General features: G+C 35.9%; 1 protein-coding gene across 3 annotated transcripts in view; it reads left to right on the plus strand.

The window, feature by feature from the left end:
* LOC123499975 overlaps nucleotides 1–20,619 on the plus strand; it is a 57,846-nt gene that overhangs the window by 13,861 nt on the left and 23,366 nt on the right. For all 3 annotated transcript variants that reach the window (XM_045248516.1, XM_045248515.1, XM_045248517.1), the window contains exons 7-11: nucleotides 1,460–1,542; nucleotides 2,978–3,121; nucleotides 3,545–3,880; nucleotides 4,282–4,471; nucleotides 18,070–18,139. In XM_045248516.1, coding sequence (XP_045104451.1) covers nucleotides 1,460–1,542; nucleotides 2,978–3,121; nucleotides 3,545–3,880; nucleotides 4,282–4,471; nucleotides 18,070–18,139 — 823 coding nt within the window. The remainder of the gene's footprint in view (nucleotides 1–1,459; nucleotides 1,543–2,977; nucleotides 3,122–3,544; nucleotides 3,881–4,281; nucleotides 4,472–18,069; nucleotides 18,140–20,619) is intronic.

Consider the following 20,619-nt stretch of genomic DNA (forward strand, 5'->3'; position numbering starts at 1 on the left):
CAATGTGATCGCCTCATCCCCAAGTCTGATTCTCTTCATATATCTGTCCATACACAACAAAAACAGCAATGGCAATATCACACCACCCTGTCTCACGTGTGCAGTTACCTCAAACCAATTATCTTCCTGTACCTGTGTTTGTACGGCACTGATATAATTTTTATAATGGCTTTTTATGGCTCTCGTTAGTGTTGGGTCAATCATATATGTTGGATCTTCCAACGATTCCCATATCTTCCTCCTTGGTAGCCTGTCGAATGCTTTCTCCAGGTCAACAAAAGCAAGATATACATTTTGGTCCCATTCGCAGTTCTTTCTTCTCCATTATCATCTTCAGCATAAATACTGCACCCGTTGTTCCTCTTTCAGGCCTGAAACCATACTGTTCTTCTTCCAGCTTCTCAACCATTGATCTTAGTCTCTTTCCTAACACTTTCATATATTTTTTCAGCATGTGACAACAGGGATATTCCTCTATAGTTCTTGCAATCTGTCCGGTCTCCTTTTTTAAAAATTTTACAGATAATTGCTTTTTCCTACTCGTCCGGCACTCTGCCTTCACACCAAGCTATATTAAAGATTCTGTGTAGCCATCTTACTGTATTATTATCATTATCAATATTTATACTTTCAAAATTAATTATCGTAAAGATAAAACCAATTTAACCTGTGAGACTATGATGCATATTTATAGATATCAGCTGATAGAAACCCTGACTTGTTCCATTTGGTGGTGAGGAGTAATCACAAATTCATGATCACAACAAAACATATCAACTTCCTCACTGTTATGGCAGCAGAAGGAAAAGGATCGAGCTACAAACTACAAGTAGTAGATTATGCCAAGAAGCATGGCAATAGATCAGCAGCAAGGGCTTTTGGGCCACCTGCTTAAAAAAATTGTACATGTCTTGCGACAGCAAGAAGACCAAGTAAAGAGCTCAAGGAAACAACCTTTGTTGCCCAGCCCCACATTGGACAGAACTTGAGGATGTACTGTATTATTTCTTCATTTTTATACTAATATATGGTATAAAAATAGGCAAAAAGTGACAAAAAAGGACATCTTGGAAGTCGTAGTGTCAATTTGAAATATTACCATAGGTTCTTCACTTGAGATCCTAGTGTCAATTTGAAATGTTACCATAGGCTCTTCACTTCAGCTATCATGACTGGTTATTCCGTAGTAATAGATAGCTGAGGTCGTGATAGCTGAAGTGAAGAGCCTATGGTAACATTTAAAATTGACACTAGAATCTCCAAGTGAAGAACCTATGGTAATATTTCAAATTGACACTACGACTTCCAAGATGTCATATATATATATATATATATATATATATATATATATATATATATATATATATATATATATATATATATATATATATATAAAAGATTAATTTAGATATGTAGACAGATTGGTGAAAATATAAGAATGAAAATTTTTTTTTTCCAGGGTTTGAGATGGTGGATGGAGCAAGAGGAAGGCACTCCATACACTCTGCCTGAGAGTGGTAGTAGTGAATCATACTATAGTGTGTAAGTACTTATTTGGTATCTAGTGTTCCATTTTATTTAGTTAAACAGTAGTCAATAGTCTTTTTATGATAATGAATCTTTTAACATTCAGTTTGTTATGAATACCATTAGGAAGTTATTATTATTATTCTCCTATATATTCAGTCATTTTATGTTATTAATCCTAGTAATAGTATTGTAGTATTATATTATACCTTAAGTTTTGTTTATATGTTCATGTGATACCTGTTCTTAAGAACTTCCTCCAGAGGGATTGCTGCAACAAAAGAGCCTCTTTTTGTTCATGTTCTTACATTCTATCCGTATATGTTATAATCTCTAACACCTTGTTTTTTTTTCTTCACCTCCAGCCATAGAAAAAAAAAAAGACCAAAATTCTCAGTTCTCAGCATCCACATGTCATTCAACTAATTTGATCCAGTTAGATAGGAGAGCAGAGCACTGATAATGTCTGACCTGCAACCTTAGATAGACTGTGGCCTTGGGCACACTTACATTATTAACAGTTTTAGTGCAGATGTATTATTTGAGGGATGATAAGATGCTTTTGTTCATGTATTCCTAAGTTGACTTTAGCAAGTTACTATGCAAATTTTTTCATATCACCTACCAATGGCTATTAAACTCTCTTTTTACTGGTGATAAAATAGCATCTGTGATTGTGATGTGCTGAGGAGTAAAACCACCCATGAAACAGTTAGACAAATATGTAATGTGCTTTAAGATATTCAGATATGTGATAAACAACTTTCTTTCATAGCCCAAATCTCACTAAGTTCTGCAAATAGTGTGGCCATCATGGCCCACCAGTGCAGTTTTTTTTTCTCTAACTTCTGTAATTCTATTTTTTTTTAGATGTCTTTATTCCTTGACACATGGCAACAGTAGATATCATTTCATCACCAGTAATAAATGGTTAAATAGCCATTATTGGATGATATAGAAAGATATGTAACAGTAACTTGCAGAAGTCTACTTGGGAATGCATGCACAAAATTTTTAAAATCTTTTTATTATTCAACTATCATATGTAATCTAAAACCATCTGTCTTTGAGTTGCAGGTCAAATGTTATCAGTGTTTCTCTCTCCCATGCAACAGGATCAAACTAGGTGCATGGCTTATAGATGCTGACACCGTCTTAGAATTTTGTCACCTTATTTGTTGTTAATCATGCAGTTGCTTACTTATATTGCTTTCTTTTTGATACAGTAATTGTATCAAACAGACCCAGTTTTACCTTCATACTCACAATCCTTTCTTTGTTCTTATGCTTCAGAGAACCCACCACTTTCCTTTCTTGCACAGCTCACATTTCATATGGACACTTGAAATCAATTGCTTGTTTTATATTTGAGAAATTGGTGAAACATTGGTTGCTTTGATTTTTGTCTGAGTAATGTAATGAAGGGCAGTAAAACTTTGTTAACTTACAGAGATGGCACAAGCTCTAGTGATGGCCTTACTTCCTTGACACCTCTGCAGCCTGCAGGCTGCCTTACTACTCTCACACCCCTTCAGGTGCCTCAAGACCAACACAACCAGAACGGCTTCCATAACTCTAGTACAATGTTAGACAAGTGAGTAAATTATTGAACTACAAACACTTCTTGGGCAATTAGTGCTGGTAGGATTTTTTTTAATGCATTAAAAAAAAAATTATTTATCTTATAATTAGCAACCTTGATTGGGAGTGAGTGTATGTGCTAGCTTCACAGCAGGTAACAGAACAAGAATGAATTTTGCATAACTTTTGTGTATGACTCTTGTGAATCTTTTGCAAAGTTTGTTTGTGAAGACAACCACTTGTGATCTGGAACTTGAACATGGATTTGTTAGATGCAATACTGTTTTGAGCTGGCATGTATGGAATATCATGACTTTGAAGTTTTTTTTTTTTTTTTTATTATTGTCCACTGAAATTTCAGTGATTTAAAAAAAATACTACTATTACTCATGTTGGATAAATTGATATATTTATCATTTTACTTTTCATTGAACAGCATAAAACAGGAAAAGTATGATTGGCAAGATGGTGAGAGTCAAGAAGCTCAACTGTTTCAAAAGATCAGCATCAAAAGAGAATATTACCTTCAACCAGAGCAAATGGATGACATAACTCTTCACACTAGTCCCTATTTCACCTCTGTGACTATGGGAGATCAACTTGGTATAAATATACTAAACCAGAACTATGATACTGCTAATGGTAGCACCAGCTGGAATATAGAGAACCCTTGTATAGATAATGTGAGCAGAACTTCCCTCCAAGAAAACACTGAGCCTGTCAAGCCCACGAAACGGATTCGGAAACCTAAAGTGAAGCTGGAAGAAGGAGAGTAAGTACAGTTTCTATAAGTTGTTATTGTCTTTGAAGTGTATTGGCTATTATTACTATTAGCATTTTATTAATCTAAATTTCTGGAAGTATAAGTAGTCTCATAGAATATAAATGTTGTAGTTAATTAAAGTAAATTTACAGCTTTATTTTTTATTTAAATTATTTTTATTGTTCAGTTTATGTGTAATATATATATATATATATATATATATATATATATATATATATATATATATATATATATATATATATATATATATATATATATATATATATATGTGTGTGTGTGTGTGTGTGTGTGTGTGTGTGTGTGTGTGTGTGTGTGTGTGTGTGTGTGTGTGTGTGTGTGTGTGTGTGTGTGTGTGTGTGTGTGTATGCTAATTCAGCATAAATATTCAGGATCATATCTACAAAAAACACTTTGGAAAAGATCAAGAGGTCTGCACCTGATAATGACACAGATGGAGCACCTTTACCTTCCCCATCCAAGCAAAAGAAAAAGCCTGATAGATTTAATGGAATGGATGAAAAAGATGTTGCGATGAAGACACTGCCGGACCACTTGGGGCCAAATCTTGATATTCTTATTGTAAGTAGATGATTAGCATATGCCATTTTCTTTAGTAATAATTATGATATTGGTAGATGGAGCATCATGACAAGCTTTGTTGGTCAGTATCTTCTATATTATATTTAGTTGTTTTTCACAATCTACCTGGGGGTATAGCAGCAATTTGTATGTTTTAATACCCACATAATTTATTAAAAAGCTTCTATATAAAATCTTCCAGCCCCTTGCTCTCAACCTTTGTGCAGTAACCCATGGATAAGTCAGACTAATTTGAAGGAAACCTAATATGAGTTACTTGAGTTTTTTTTCTTTTACCCCACATTTTGCATGCCTGTTACCACTAACAGTTGAAATGGTCAGTGTATTGCATTATATAAATAGGTATTACTTATTGTATTTGATGGCATATAAAACACACTGGCATATAAGATGCACCCCTATTTCAGTAGGTCAAATTCAGGAAAAAAGTTTTAGTGTATTTAACCATATACTATTGAAAACAATCCAGCATTACACAAGCATAAAACATTGCAGCAAAAGCAATGTCATCCTCAAGTGCTGGCCAATGTGAGGCTGGACAGCTAAGGTTATGTTTAACTTTCCTTGTACTCTTCAGTTCGTCTTCTTACTGTCGCCAGACACATAATTTTTCTGTAGGTGGCAACCCAAAAGCTTTTGCTGTTGCTCCATTGCCATGCTCCATGGTATAATATACCACTTGTAGTTTGTAGGAGGATGTGTAGCTCGATCTTTTTCCTGCTGCTGCTATAACAGTGAGGGTGTTGATGTACTTTATTATGATCAGATCAGATTGGATGTAGAACTGGGGGAAAGCCTTTGCAACGGCCCTGCCCTATGATGTTTTTTCACTTGTGTTGTTGCTAGTTTATTTATATTCTCCTTTCCTCACAGTCAACCTTTTTGTGTTTTCTTTTTTTTCACTATCAACTTTATGTTCATGAACTTGCTGTTACTCCTCACCATTAGATGGCATCAAGTCAGGGTTCTGATCAGCTGATATTTATAAATATGCATTGCAGCCTTACAGGCTAGATTGCTTGAATTATTTGTGATAATGAATTTTTAAAGTTATAATACTAATAATAATAACAATACCAGCTATAAAATAATGATGCATGCAGTTAGGGTAGGTAGAGGCACGGATCATGAGCTAGGTTATTGAGGGTCAGGGAGAAGATTACCAGGAGGTCTCAGCTTTGCACATTAGGGCAATTTTTTTAGCAAAATTTTTTGGAAAAAGGGTGCATCCAATATGCTGTCCAGTATGGTATGTGGCGCGCGCACACACACACACACACACACACACACACACACACACACACACACACACACACACACACACACACACACACACACACACACACACACACACACATGTTTGCAGATGATACAAAACTGTGCAGAGTTATAAAGCAAAAAGAGGATTGTGAAATACTGCAAGAAGACCTAAATAATTTAAGATCTGGGAATGGAGTAAAAAGTGGGAAATGAAATTCAATTTGGACAAAAGCCATGTCATGGAAATGGGAAAGAGTGAAAGACGACCCGTGGGAATCTATAATATGGGAGATGGAGTAGAACTGGAGAAAGTAAAAAAAGGAAAAGGACTTAGGAGTGATGATGGAAGAAAACAATCAACCAGTAAGCCATAATGTTAGAATTTTTAGAGACATATAATTTGCTAAGGAATATTGGAGTAGCATTTCACTACATGGACAAAGAAATGATGAAGAAATTGATAAGTACTATAATAAGACCCAGATTGGAATATGCAGGAGTAGTGTGGACCCCTCATAAAAAGAAACACATAAGGAAGTTGGAGAGACTACAAAAAATGGCTACAAGAATGGTTCCAGAATTTGAAGGGATGACATATGAGGAGAGACTAAAGGCTATGGATCTACCAACCCTGGAACAAAGAAGGGAGATAGGGGATCTGATACAAGTTTATAAATTGATCAACGGAATGGACCAAGTGGATAATGAGAAACTGATCCTGAGAGAAGAATATGACATTCGAAGCACAAGATCGCATAGTAAAAAGCTAAGAAAGGGAAGATGTCTGAGAGATGTTAAAAAATATAGTTTCCCGCAAAGATGTATTGATACGTGGAACAGTTTGAATAAAGAAGTAGTGTGCATACTTTTAAAGTAAGATTGGATAAGTGTAGATATGGAGACGGGGCCACACAAGCATAAAGCCCAGGCCCTGTAAAACTACAACTAGGTAAATACAACTAGGTAAATACACACACAAGAAAAGACAAAAGATGCTCTTATACGAGCAATTATGGAGAAAGAATATCCAGTGAGGGATACAATGGGTAAGAAGAAATGTATCTTAATTTTTGGGCTGAAGGGAAAAAAAAAATCAAAATAAGTTCATGAGAGAGTGAGAAGAGAGAGAATTAGCCAAAACTATTATCAAACAGGTCCAAGACAGCATACAGGAGTTAGACCAGGAAGTGGAGGAAGTGATTAGATTGGGAAGGTTTAGTGAAGGGGGAAACAGACCAATGAAAGTGAGAATGAGATCGCATATATATATATATATATATATATATATATATATATATATATATATATATATATATATATATATATATATATATATATATATATATATATATATATATATATATATATATATATATATATATATATATATATATATATATATATATATATATATATATATATATATATATATGTGTGTGTGTGTGTGTGTGTGTGTGTGTGTGTGTGTGTGCAGTGGAGGAAATTGTGACAAGAAAAGGGGACCTGGCTGATGATACTGAATTTAAGGATATATGGGTAAAGAGAGATATGAACCTGGAAGAGAGGGAAAAGAAGAAAGTGCTAAGAAATGAAGCCAAGAAAAAAAAAAAAAACGAGAAAAGGACAAAGATCGAGAAAAATCATTTCTATTGGAGGGTTCTAGATATGAGACTCAAGAAAAAGACTTCAGAAAAAGGTCATGGAAGAGGATATTAAGAGTGACTTATACTGATATATAGGTGAGTTGTTATCCAGTATGTTGGAGGTTAGAGATTATATGAAAGAAAAAAGGCCGGATGTAATGTGCATAATAGAAACAAAATTAATGGAGGAGATCCATGTTAGCTTTAAAAAGGATATAATAGCTGGAGAAGAGACAGGAAGGGAAAAGGGGGAGGAGGTGTTCTGATAATGGTTCGTGATAATATATGTGTGGAGGATGTGAAATATAGAGAGGACAAAGTGGAAGTAATGGGAATAACAGTCAAGACAGAAGAATTGAAAAAAGGAAAATCATAGTTATGTATGTGCCACCTAAGACAAATACATGGGGAACTGAAGAACATAAGGATATGCAAAGAGAGGTGATTAAGTGCCTAGGTAATATGATTGGAAGAGATGGAAAAATAGTATTAGTAGGAGACTTTAACTATGAAAGAGTAAATTGGAGAGAGATGGAAGCAATGGGTAACGCTGGGTCGTGAAGCAAAGAGGTGTTACAGTTGACTATGGTGAATATACTGCATCAGTGAATGGGAGAATCAACACAGTACAGAGGGGAAGAAAAACCATTGTTGCTTGACCTAGTATTCACAAAGAAACCAGAGCCCCCTCCCAGCATACAATACCTTAGTCCAGTGGGAAGAAGTAATCATTTAACATTAATGTTGGAAATGCAGGAAGAGGAGGGGATAAGATACAGAGAAAACTACAAAAAAAAAAGAGATTAGATTATGCAAGAGCAGATTTTTTAAAGTTAAGAAAATTTTTGCTGATATGAATGGAGGAACATTATGAGCAGAAGAACAATACATGGGAAATATGAAATATTCCTACAGAAATATAACGAAGGAGTGAAGAAATACGTACCTATCTATAGAGTAAAGAAAAGTATATATACCAGATGTATAGAACTAAAAGGGAAAAAGATAAAGCTTGGAAGAAACTCATAAAACAGAGAAATGTAAACAACCAGCAGGCTCTGGCTTCTTAGGAGGAGGAGGTAGTAGACACCTACCAAAACAATAACTTACTCCCAGAGAGATCTAATAGCACTAGTTCAGGGGGTGCTGTGAACCTTCCATTAAAGCTAGTTGTGATCTCGCTGAACGTATCCCTTTGTGTCTCACAATTCAAGGGGGGCAGTCACAACCTACCCTCTAAAGACAACTCTCCTTCTTCACACAAATTACATGCACTTACCACACATACACCCTTCACTTGAAAATCAAAATTTAAAAGAAAAATGGGAACTCCAATCAAAGCCTCGGAGTCCCCGTCTGGGGAGGGGACCAAAAATCTCCCCAGGTCGGACACCTTTCTTGATAACGACCCCAAATGCTTTGACACCTCCCTCAACTTTCTCTACATTAACTTCTGCAACATTCGCAGTCTTAGATCTAATTTTCAATCTGTAGAACACCATCTCTCCTCTACTAAACCTCATCTTCTTTTCCTCACCGAAATACAGCTATCTGAGGCAACTGACAGTAGTCCCTTCTCTGTCCCCTCCTACTTTCTCTATTCTCATTTTCATTCCAAAGCTGGATGTTGTGTCTATGTACGCAATGACTTAACTTGCTTTCGTGCCCACGCTCTTACAAATACTGTACGTACAGTAATTCAGTAATTTGGTGTGTAATAACGACGATAATGTACGTTACTATGTACGTAAAGTACTGTACATGTATTGTTTGTATAGCCTACATATACAGTGTTCCCCCGCTACTTTGCGGTTCGTAATAAAAAAAGAAAATACAGCCATATTGTGGAAAAACACGTTTCATGTTGATGCGTGAGAGAGAAGGTTTCCCAGCATGCTAAACAAAGAGATGAATTGACTCAGAGGCTTTGTACATACCCACGGGCACTCATACAAGGCGCGTGATTGGTTCCCAGCGCAAGATCTACCAATGAGAGCATGAGTGGATTTATCCCTTGAGCTGATTGGCTGCGCATCATCGCAGCCGCACCCAACATCTTCCCTTGTTGTATCCAAGGCCCATAGAATAGAAGGTCGACCAACACACAGCTCTAAGGGGAAAAGGGCTGAGGCTAGTAACGTCAGCGGGTTCACCAACAGGGGAGCTTCCTCCCGGGACGTGTCTTTCTTGCATGGAAACCTCACGCTCTCCCTCTGCCCGCTGAGCAAATCATACTTACCTGGTACAGGAGACAAGTTTTGTGAAGGCTTCTCTGCATCCTTACTGTCCCACACCCTCTACCTGCCAGGTCTCTCTCTCTCTCTCTCTCTCTCTCTCTCTCTCTCTCTCTCTCTCTCTCTCTCTCTCTCTCTCTCTCTCTCTCTCTCTCTCTCTCTCTCTCTCTCTCTCTCTCTCTCTCTGACCATTGTATCATCATCATATATAATGATATCAATACTCTTGCTGTTATTAATTATTATTATTAGTATTAGTATTGTTATTATTATTATTATTATTATTATTATTATTATTATTATTATTATTATTATTATTATTACTATTATTAAACTTTTGCTCTTATTATTATTAATATTAATATAGTGTTGCTGTTTTCGTTATTATTATTATTATTATTATTTCATTTCTACGTTACATGTATATAACTGAGGCATTTTATATCTACACAAGTAACTGAATGGGGACCTCTCACTAACTAGACATCAGAAATTTACTAATGTAATAGACTAAGGTGCAAAATTACCAGGAAAAAAAAAAATGGTTTTCATTTATCATATACTAGTACATACTACATATTATATACTACTGATAATTAAAACTGTCACGCACTGCACAACTCGGCATTGTGACCGATGTTGGCGCGGAACAGAGAGAGAATGGGAGAGAGAGAAGCACATGAACATCTACCCAGCAGCTTGCTAACTTAACCAACGTCCCCGCTCTGACCACTTGTGAACCTGCTGACGTCACGGATGTACATATCAGACACATTTTGAACGCCTCGTAGGTCGACCTTCTATTTCATGTGTGATGCAGGAGGGCATGGAAGTAAGTACTTCTGCCTAGCAGGATCGAGAGATCGCTCGTGCAGTAGGTTTGAATACGCTTGGGGGCAGCTCCGGACAGTAGCGAATTCCGGATAACAGTGATCCGGATACGTGGGCAATTACTGTATGTATATATATATATATATATATATATATATATATATATATATATATATATATATATATATATATATATATATATATATATATATAGTGTTCCCGCACTATTTCGCGGTTCGACTTTCGCGGCTCCACTGTTTCGCGGTTTTTATACATACTCGTAGATACATTCTGCGGATTTTTCGCTACATCACGGGGTCTGTGGCATCACTTATCAATGCTGTATGTACAATAATTCAGTAAGTTGGTGTGTAATAATGATGACAATGTACGTAAAACACTGTACATGTATTGTTCGTTACGTATGCAGCCTCACCCAACATCTTCTCTTGTTGTACCCAAGGCCCATAGAATAGAAGGTTGACCTACGCACAACTCTAAGGGGAAAAGAGCTGGGGCTAGTGACATCTGCGGGTTCACCAACAGGGGAGCTTCCTCCCAGGACGTGTCTTTCTTGCACGGAAACCTCACGCTCTCCCTCTGCCTGCTGAGTAAATCATACTTACCTGGCACAGGAGACAAGTTTTGTGAAGGCTTCTCTGCCTCCTATTACTGCCCCACACCCTCTGCTTGCCAGCAAGACTCTCTCTCTCTCTCTCTCTCTCTCTCTCTCTCTCTCTCTCTCTCTCTCTCTCTCTCTCTCTCTCTCTCTCTCTCTCTCTCTCTCTCTCTCTCTCTCTCTCTCTCTTTGACCATTGTATCATTATCATATTTAATTATCTCAATACTCCCTGTTATTAATTATTATTATTATTATTATTATTATTATTATTATTATTGTTATTATCATTATTATTATTATTATTATTATTACTATTATTAAACTTTTGCTCTTATTATTATTAATATTAATATAGTGTTGCTGTCTTCGTTATTATTATTATTATTATTATTATTATTATTATTATTATTATTATTATTATTATTATTTAATTTTTACGTTACATATATAACAGAGGCAATTTATATCTACACAAGTAACTGAATGGAGACTTCTCAATAACTAGACATCAGAAATTTACTTCTCAATAACTAAACATCAGAAATTTACTAATGTCTTAAGGTGCAAAAATACCAGGAAAAAAAAATGATGGTTTTCATTTATCACATACTACATACTACATATTATATACTACTGATAATTAAAACAGTCACGCACTGCACAACTCGGCATTGTGACCGATGTTGGCGCGGAACAGAGAGAGAATGGGAGAGAGAGAAGCACATGAACACCTACCAGGCAGCTTGCTAACTGAACCAACATCCCCGCTCTGACCACTTGTGAGCTCGCTGACGCCACGGATGTGCATATTAGACCCATTTTGAATGCCTTGTAGATCGATCTTCTATTTCATGGGCCTTGGTTGTATCTTGCCAGTCTCGTCCATGCTGAAGACTGTCTCGCATACTGTATCTTAGTGTTGTGTTCGCGACAACTTTTTTTGTTTAAGTAGTGATTCATTAAGCCCTTACAATGCCGCCTAAGCCCTGTGCTCCTGCGAAAGCTTCCTCTAGTGAGCCCAAGGGGGAGAGGAAGATGATGACCATCAGTGAAAGAGTGAAACTTTTGCATATGATCAAAGAGGGCAGAAGAGGGTGAGTGTTACGTATCATGTGAGAGAGAGAGAGAGAGAGAGAGAGAGAGAGAGAGAGAGAGAGTAAATGTATACTTACTGTGTAAGGTTTTATAATTAAATAGATTTACTCTGTATAAGGGCCTTATCCGTCCCTGTATGGAGTACTCTTCGCATGTTTGGGGGGGTTCCAGTCACACAACTTTGCTTGATAGGGTGGAATCGAAAGCTCTTCGTCTCATCAACTCCCCTCCTCTGACTAACTGTCTTCAGTCTCTTTCTCACTGCCGAAATGTTGCATCCCTTTCTATATTTTATCGCTATTTTCATGGTAACTGTTCTATTGATCTTGCTAACTGCATGCCTCCCCTCCTCCTGCGGCCACGCTGCACAAGGCTTTCTTCTTCCTCTCATCCCTATTCTGTCCAACTCTCTAATGCAAGAGTTAACCAGTATGCTCAATCATTCATCCCTTTCACTGGTAAACTCTGGAACTCCCTCCTTGCATCTGTATTTCCAAATTCCTACAACTTGTCTTCTTTTAAGAGGGAGGTATCGAGGCATTTACTCCCCTAATTCTGGCTGACGGTTTTGGCACTTTTTTTTACTCTTTGGAGAGCCAGCGCTCAAGTGGGTTTTTTTCTAACTTTCTTTTTTTTGCCCTTGGCTGGCCCTCTTCCCTACGTAAAAAAAAAAAAAAAAAAAAAAAAAAAAAAAAAAAAGTAAAGTATAGTCTAGATACTTTTTACATATTTTAAACATTCTGGTACCCACATACACATACCAAAATTCCTAGAGGGGGGAAATCCTACTTCGCGGTTTTTCACCTTTCGCGGGGGGTTCTGGTATCCATTAACCACGATAAATGAGGAAAGACTGTATATATATATATATATATATATATATATATATATATATATATATATATATATATATATATATATACAGTAAGTCCTCATTATACGGTACATATGCGTTCCTGGAAACCTTACCATATACCGAACTCATTATAACATGTAATAATAGGGAATGCGTTCCAGCACGTCAAAAGTCACCCCTACAGAAATTAAAATACAGTAAGCCCCCGAATTTAGCGAAATCCAGCTTAGCGAAACCCTTATTTAGCGACTGTCTGGAAAAAGGCCAAGCCCTCAAGTTTAGCGATTTTCTCTCATATTTAGCGAATGTACCGCGCTACACTGTCCCGCCTCCCGCTTGGTCTGAGCCAATCGCATATCTGTTTGGCCATGATGTCAGCGCCACAGTGCCTCCGGCATTCCCGCTCGACTCTTGAGCTATTGTGTGTGTTAATCCAGAGTGTGAACTCATTTTTTGTGCTCCCATCCTCGCTGTTTAGCGAGTTTCGCTATCACCATGGCCTCCACTAGTGGTTCGGGGGGTGCTGATTCTCGTGAAGGTGGCGATGTTGCAGCTGTAAATGGGGACTTGAAATGGGGACTTTGGGTGGATGAAAGACTGATTGGTATTTTGCCCTATTTAAAGTAGTATTCAAATTTGGCGAAATTCCAATTTAGCCATGGTTTCAGCAGACTAATAGGATCGCTAAATGTGGGGGCTTACTGTACATGAAAATAGTCATAAAAAAAAATAAATGTAAAGTACTGTGTAAAAGAAATAAAAAAACTTTTTTATTTACCCTTCACTCGTCATGTATTCTATCAGATGATGTCCCTCCCAAGGCTAAGGGACAATAGGGATTTCAGCCCTTACTCATCTTTCACTGAGTGTGCAGACGAGGATAAGACGTCGTCTTTTGCACTGTCAGAAGCATATCTGGAAGGGTCAGCTGTAGCAGGGTCGGCACGTTTCACTGGTTTGAAGAAAGAAGATATGGAGGAAGAGACCAGCTGTACAACCATCGGCAGTGGATGTGGAAAGGCCAGCTGTAGCAGGGTAGACAGGTGTGACAGGGACAGCATGTCTGACTGGCTTGAAGAACGAGTAGATGGAGGACTGTTTGGTTTTTCTTGTTTTTTCATCATAGATTTCTTGATAAATCTTGACACTTTTCTCTACGTCATGAGCCACTTAGCTTCTGGCAGGATTTGAGTCACGTTCCTTCAGGGTTTCCAGAGCTTTTTTGATACCACCAAGACATTCTCTAAGAGTTTTGATGTCCAGGCCACGCACAGGTTCTTCTTCCTTGTCTCCATCTTTTTCTGTCTCCTGTGATGCCTTGTCTTGCTCTTTAAGTTCATCATTTGAGAGAGGTTCAGCATGGCTTTCCAAAAGATCTTGAACATTATCATCATCAACATCATCGAAGCCAGCCCTCTCCTCCCCCTTTTTTTAATTGCATTACATATTACTTACATCCATTACTAATTAGATGAATAAATAGAATATTAAATGGTCTATTGTAAGCACAAATATATTCATAATAATTATGGCAAACATTAAAAGCCTACTACCAGCGGCGAACCATGCAGCAACTGATAAAGGGCACAGATGGGCCTGGCAAGCCCATTATCAGAGAATGGTGGAAGTTGTATAACATCAAGCACGCCTTAGATAACATCAAGTCATCTTGGGACGCCTGAAGGCGTCTACCATGAACTTGGCGTGGAATAAAGTATGGCCAGAATGCGTGCATGACTTCCAAGGCTTCACTGAAGACGACATCAGTGCGATCAGAAATTTACTTGATGTTATCTAAGGCGTGCTTGATGTTATACAACTTCCACCATTCTCTGATAATGGGCTTGCCAGGCCCATCTGTGCCCTTTATCAGTTGCTGCATGGTTCGCCGCTGGTAGTAGGCTTTTAATGTTTGCCATAATTATTATGAATATATTTGTGCTTACAATAGACCATTTAATATTCTATTTATTCATCTAATTAGTAATGGATGTAAGTAATATGTAATGCAATTAAAAAAAGGGGGAGGAGAGGAAGAGATAACAGGCTCAAGGGTGGTCAAGTTAAAGTCAGTACTGTGATTGGCAGGGAGGTGTGGCGTGGATGACGTCATCACCCCTGCTGCCCCGTGCTGGGCCCTCTCGGATGATATGAGCGGATACCGTATTTGTGAATTTTTCTTACTGTATATCGAATCGTGGGTTAATTTCCAAATATCGTAACTGTGAATTTACCGGATAAAGAACTACCGTATAACGAGGAGTTACTGTATAAATATGGAAAACTGGCCAAGGGAAAAGAAAAATGGCCCACTCAGATACCAGTTTCCTTACAGATCCGAAAGAGTTACCCAAAAGACAAGGATAAATGCTTTGATACCTCCCTCTTAAATGAAGTCAAGTCATAGGAAGTTGGAAATACAGACTTAGCCAGGAAGTTCCGGAGTTTACCAGAGAAAGGTATGAGTCATTGAGATTACTGGCTAACTCTTGCATTAGAGAGTTGGACAGAATAGGGGTGAGAGGAAGAAGAAAGCCTTGTGCAATGAGGCCACAGGAGGAGGAAAGGCATATATATATATATATATATATATATATATATATATATATATATATATATATATATATATATATATATATATATATATATATATATATATATATATATATATATATATATATATATATATATATATATATATATATATATATATATATATATATATATATATATATATATATATATATATATATATATATATATATATATATATATATATATATATATATATATATATATATATATATATATATATATATATATATATATATATATATATATATATATATATATATATATATATATATATATATATATATATATATATATATATATATATATATATATATATATATATATATATATATATATATATATATATATATATATATATATATATATATATATATATATATATATATATATATATATATATATATATATATATATATATATATATATATATATATATATATATATATATATATATATATATATATATATATATATATATATATATATATATATATATATATATATATATATATATATATATATATATATATATATATATATATATATATATATATATATATATATATATATATATATATATATATATATATATATATATATATATATATATATATATATATATATATATATATATATATATATATATATATATATATATATATATATATATATATATATATATATATATATATATATATATATATATATATATATATATATATATATATATATATATATATATATATATATATATATATATATATATATATATATATATATATATATATATATATATATATATATATATATATATATATATATATATATATATATATATATATATATATATATATATATATATATATATATATATATATATATATATATATATATATATATATATATATATATATATATATATATATATATATATATATATATATATATATATATATATATATATATATATATATATATATATATATATATATATATATATATATATATATATATATATATATATATATATATATATATATATATATATATATATATATATATATATATATATATATATATATATATATATATATGAAGAGAGAACAGCTGGTGGAATCAATTTGAGATGTGATCAACAGCTCTTTAAGGGAAGGGGAAAGTACCAAGGGAATGGGAAAGATCTAATATTATAGTCCTAGTATACAAAAGAGAGAAAAAGACTGAACCTCTAAATTGTAGACCAATGTCACTGACAAGTGTTGTGGGAAAGGTCTGTGAAATTGTTATTAATGAAAAATGGCTGGAATATCTGGAAATATGAAATTATAAATCATTCCCAATTTTGGTTTAGAAAAGGAAATCATGTATTGCAAATATACTAAGTTTCTATATGAATAATAGATGAGGTATAAAAGAAAGATGGAAGGGTTGATATGGTGTATTTAGATATTAAAAAGGCTTTTGACAGAGGTACCACATATAAGACTTTTATGGAAAATGGAATGTGTAGGAGGAATATAAGGAAATATCTTGAGCTGGATGAGAAATGAGAATGGTGATAAGAAACACCCAATTAAGTTGAAGCACAGTAACTTGTCATGTACCACAGGGTACAGTGCTGGCACTAATAATATTCCAAATTTATATTAACAATATATAAGAGGGGTGGAGTTGCTACATAAATTTGTTTGCAGATGATACAAAACTCTTGAGTGTAATAAGGAGCAATGAAGACTTATGGAATTGCAGAGAGATATTGACAAGATCTGAGAATGGAGCCAAAAGTGGAAATTATAGTTTAATAACAGCATCCAGCTTTGGACTGAAAATGAGGATAGCAAAAGTAGGAGGGAACAGAAAAGCGGTTACTGTTAGTTGCCTCAGACACCTGTGTTTCAGTGAGAAGAAGAAGGTGGAATTCTACAGATTGAAAATTAGATCTAAGATTGAATGTCCAACCTGGGGACATTCATGATCCTCTCCCCAGAGGGGGATTCTGAGGCTGGTCTTGAAGTTGCAGCACACAACTGTGTTTTGTATATCTAACACTTTTGACAATTCCTTATATGATTTGGATGATGAAGGAGTGGTATTTTAGCCAGTATATTAACCAAGTATTATAAAATTACTCAATCCAAAGTGCCTACTGTTGCACTCGAGATAAAAAAAAATCCTGAAAGTGTCCAACATCAAATATCTGACTTATCTGATTTCACTGGGGTTTCCTGTCATTGTCTTTTTGTGATGTAATACAAACCCTTACTATTCTTGTTCTCAGTGTTATCATTATGGTTTGAGCATGGTATCACGCTACATCCTAGTGTCTTACAGAAAATTATGTAAATATGAGAAAGAAAAGAGACAACAGTAATATTACTTCATGTAATAAGCCAATTGTATCTTGTTTAATGTCACCATAGTACATCTTTTTAAAATTGCAGATTGGCATCAATCCAGGACTCACAGCAGCTCATAAAGGACATCATTATGCTGGACCAGGCAACCACTTCTGTGAGTTTGACTTTGTTTCTCTCTTTTTTTATGATGAATACTTTACAGAACATTTTCAGATCTTCATTTACTATGATTTATACTTTTTGTCTGTTGAGATGATAGTGCAAAAAGTAGATTTCAATTCTACAGGTTGAACCTCTCAAATCCGGCAGCCACCGGACCTTAGACTTGCTGGACCATGGAAAATTCTGAACTATAGGTGGTCCCAAAAACACCCTCTATATACTTACCCTGCATTATACAAGTGTAGCTGTAACATTGTTTTGATATATGATAGTTGTACATGAAAATATACATGCAGAAGTATATAGTAAACACGTTGTAAATTAAGTTCAGCATGGAAAATTTTTGCCTGCGCCATTATCATCTCGCCGGACACAGAGAGATTACCAGCGCACTGAAGCTTAAACCACTGTATGAGAGCACTGTCTAAATCACTGCTTTTACCCTCCTTAAGTGTTCTATGAACCTCCATGTTCTTCTTGCTCTCACACTCACTGTAAATCTTGAGAAGGTGATTCTTCTGCTTTTTTTATATCATAGACGGTTGACGAGCCAATGTTGTACTGTTGGCATAGGCTCTGCACAGAAACACCTTTATCTAGCTTCCTCAATAGGTCCACTTTCTGTTGCACTGATATTGTCATATGTTTGTACTTTTTCTTTGGTTCACACACAACACTATCACTTCCTGGTCGCTTGGAAGCCATGTTTAGGGGCAAATTTTACAGAAAAAAATGTTTATGCACCTGGTGGGGGGTGCTTCCAATGAGCAGCAGCGTTGTACTGATCCAATTTTGCCCCAGAATGCCCGGGCTCCAAAACACAGTACAGCGCCGCCGCGTTCTAGCTTCGGTCTGGCAAATTACTCCGGCCAATTCAAAATTTCCGGCAAACAAAAATTTTGCCGGATTACAGGTGTTGCTGGATGAAAGAATACCGGATTAACCCCTTCAGTACCGGATGTGTGTTTTGTGACATGTGCGTGTCACGGCTGAGTTCACGCGCCAGGAACCGAGGGTGCTCCCCGTGACACGCACATGCCACGGTTATAAGCTGTGTGTATTGAGGGCTCTCAAGGCCTCGGTTTTTGGGTTATTTCTACCCACGTGGTGGCAAGTGTCTGTGTTTACAAACATAAGGCTGCAGCCATTCGTGGGACGGTTTGAAACTTCATAAACTTTGACCAATGAGTTATTGTCAGTGCTGTGACGTAATTTGTGAAGACCAATCATCATATTATATTTTTTTTATACATCATATTTTCTGACCTACGTATGGCAACACATGCTTGTCGAGTGCCGCAATGCGATATTCTCTAGCTTCTGTTCAGTGCTGCCTGAAGTTTTTTTGTGGTAGCACGCGGATTTACTTCGCAATTATGGATATCTCTACAACTGACAGTGAAGATGAATATGATGGTGGAACAAAAAGGGAATTTGAGGGGTCTGATGTCTCAATGGAAGGTGATGATACTTTGTTTGATCCTGAAGCTATCAGTGATGTAGAGAGTGATGCTAGCAGCGGCGAGAGTATTGAGACGTTGTCCGCCAGCAGTGGCCTGTCATGCAGCCCTCCTGCCTCACCCCCCACAGCTGCTGGTAGACAAACAGATTTCACACTTCTTTCAGACCCATTCTCTGACACCAGACCTAACCCTCTACCTACAAGTAACACTGATTTTCCTGATGTACATCCTAGTATTATTCTACATCATAAAGCTAGTGCTATGAGTGATCTAGACTGTTTTCAGTTATTCATGGGGAAAGATGTGATTGCTGCTCTGTGTCTCTGGACCAACACATGTGCTGCATATTTTTTTTTTTACTCAAATGACATGTTGTGGGGTTTCTCTGATAGAAAACATAAAAATAAATAATATAGTGTGAACAGGGTGTTTGTGAGAAGCTGAAGACTACCGCATGGACGATGCGGAGGAGTGCGTGATCAGTCGGTTCGGCAGCGAAACGTCTTGTTTACATAAGGTTGATGGGTTGGTAACGAAGGGGTTAAGGAGGTTCAACCTGTATTTTTATGAAAAATGTTGACATGCCGAGTAGTTCAGATTTTGAAGTGGATTTGGCTATTCATGTATGGCCAGGATTCTTTTATTTATGCAAGATTTTCCATCAAAGATTTTGGAATACAGGGGATCCTCGTGATTTGACTTCGCATTTCGAATTATCGACAATTCGAACTCATGTAATTAATACCCAATCCTCAAGGTTCGACTGACTGACTCACCAATTCGACATTCATATCTCATGCGCCACCCACTCGGTCAAATCCGCTGCCAGACAAAATTCACTGCCAGCCTGCCAGGCATAAGTGTAAACCGATGCTACCCTGTGCCAAGCTGCCACTCATAGGGGAAATCCCCTACAGTAGGTGATTTTAGCCTAATGTAGGGGATAGGGGATGCCTACGGGGAAAATAGCAATTTGCAAGGGAAACGAGTTCATTGACAATATGTAGGG

The sequence above is a fragment of the Portunus trituberculatus genome, chromosome 50 (assembly GCF_017591435.1).
Source record: "Portunus trituberculatus isolate SZX2019 chromosome 50, ASM1759143v1, whole genome shotgun sequence".
NCBI lineage: Eukaryota > Metazoa > Arthropoda > Malacostraca > Decapoda > Portunidae > Portunus > Portunus trituberculatus.